This window comes from Stegastes partitus, unplaced genomic scaffold (genome assembly GCF_000690725.1).
Source record: "Stegastes partitus isolate 25-593 unplaced genomic scaffold, Stegastes_partitus-1.0.2 Scaffold2047, whole genome shotgun sequence".
In the NCBI taxonomy this organism is placed as follows: Eukaryota; Metazoa; Chordata; class Actinopteri; family Pomacentridae; genus Stegastes; species Stegastes partitus.
In genome coordinates this window covers 37,381-39,517 of record NW_007579778.1, presented here as the reverse complement: position 1 = coordinate 39,517, position 2,137 = coordinate 37,381, and the positions used below count along the sequence as shown (strand labels likewise).

General features: G+C 44.0%; 1 protein-coding gene across 1 annotated transcript; it reads left to right on the top strand.

Moving 5' to 3' along the window:
• Window positions 1-215: 215 nt before the first annotated feature.
• Window positions 216-916, top strand: gp1bb (glycoprotein Ib platelet subunit beta). The gene has a single exon (XM_008303655.1). It carries the CDS (start codon window positions 216-218, stop codon window positions 837-839), a length of 624 nt encoding a protein of 207 aa, XP_008301877.1. The 3' UTR covers window positions 840-916.
• Window positions 917-2,137: the final 1,221 nt, after the last annotated feature.

Sequence of the window (2,137 nt, the reverse complement as noted above, 5' to 3'; positions counted from 1 at the left end):
AGACGAGCGGGATGGCAGTGAGCAGCAGATCAGGAATAAAACTGCTGCTCAGTGTGTCTGCACTTACTCTAACTACTCGACTGTTGTTTTGCCGTCTTTAACTACTCAGCCTTAAATCAACAGCATCAGGTCAAGAGACAAATGGTGTCTTCAAAGAACAGATCAATAGAGCAGTTTTATAATTCAAAGATGTTTCCTCTCTTCTCTTGGCAGCCATGAAGGAGCTTCTGCTCCTCTGTCTGCTCCTCTTGTCTGGAGGTCAAAGGTCATTGGCGTGCCCTCACCTGTGCTCCTGTCATGGCGCTCAGGTGAACTGTAGCAGCAGGTCTCTCACCTCCTCCTCGCTGCCCACCAGTTTCCCTGCTGGGACCACTGAGCTCCGTCTCCACAACAACCGGCTGTCCACCCTCCCCAACGGCCTCCTGGACGGGCTGAGCTCCCTGCGCTCCATCTCCCTCCACGGTAACCCCTGGGCGTGCGACTGCAGCGTCCTCTACCTGCGAGCCTGGCTGCTGCGTCAACCCGCCGGCCTCGCGTCACACCTGGGCGTGAACTGCAGCTCCCCTCCCGGCCTCAGAGGGCGGCTGGTGGTGTATTTAACCGAGGAGGAGGTCCTGGAGTCCTGCCACTACTGGTACTGCGACCTGGCTCTGGCCTCGCAGATCTGTCTGTTCGTGTTCGTGGTGGTGCAGGCGGCTCTGCTGGTGGCGCTCATCATTTTCCTGAGGAAGTTCGAGAGGCTCTCCAGAGAGGCGAAGAGAACCACAGAGGAGAGCTTCACGGCCGGAGAGAGTCAGAGGGAGAACGAATACGCACCGCTAAAGGACAGCAGCATCTGACGTGGAACTATGTGAAGAGCTGTTTGTCATTTACAGAGAGAAGATGTTCCTCTTTAATTCTCAGTTCAGGCGACTAATTCANGCAGTGGAGTGTAATGACGATATTTGTCTCTCTGGGCTGTTGTAGTAGCAGAATATGGACATACTTTAAATAAACTACAAGTATCTCTGACTTGTATTTAAGTGACACTGCTGGTAATAATCCATGATGGACTTGATACCTGATACGTCACATATACATCTTACCAGTTGGGATTTTTTCTAATATTTTAAAGTAATCTGAATGTACTTATAATATATTATGTCTTACTGGAAGCTTTATTCTCCCTATTTGTTAAACTACATGCTAAAATGTCTGCATGTTTAGCTGAGCTGCTGTAATCTGAATAAACGACGTACTGCATCTATACAGTCAGTTAGTTTAAAAATATTCATTGAATAACATCTATTTTACCTCAAATTGGTACCAACAACTAATTTACTAGGAATTAAATTCTTTTTTTTAAAACAAAGACTTTCTGAGGTATTTCCCATGCTGCTGCTGCTGTGTGTGTGTCCTACTGTGCATGCGTGTGCTCCAATGTGTGTGTGTGTTAATAATGTTCTTTATCAGTGAGCTCCAGCTGGCCGTTCAACACTCTTCCTCTGAGAACTGCTGTAAGAAACATCCCCTGAAGACACGCAGCGCTGAAGGTAATCGACCCTCCTCAGACTTTACTGAAAGTTTTTTCAGCTCGGTAGCTGTTTTAATTACTGAAATTAAAAGTGGATGACCCACGACCCCAAGTGTTTTCATGCCGGGTCTTCACTGTAAACTGTTTAGTCCGAATTCGTCAACACGCAGCTGATAAGAAACAAAGAAAGAAAGCAGAGGGTTGCTTGCTGTCATTGCACTGGGCAGAAAATAATCCCAAATGAATGCAAAATGGAGTAAAATAAACCAATTATGTCTTAAATGAAAACATAATGTCCTAATGATAACATATTGTGTTTGTTTTAAAGCATTAAATTGGTGGTAAACTATAAACTAGAGTTACATCATCCAGTAGGACATCACATGTTTATTTCTGTATGTTTAATGGTTTATTTTTTCTGCCTGAAATTTACAGTAAATATTTTACAGTGTGCAGCCATATAAAGCAGATTCTGTCAGCAGAGAGTGACCAAAACAATTAAACACTGTTACACTTTTATGCATTTATAGCTCTGAGCTGATAACATCCCCGACAACAACGACTACATTTTTCTACGCAAAATAATAATAATAATTTCTTTATTTATTTTCATTCTCATATATC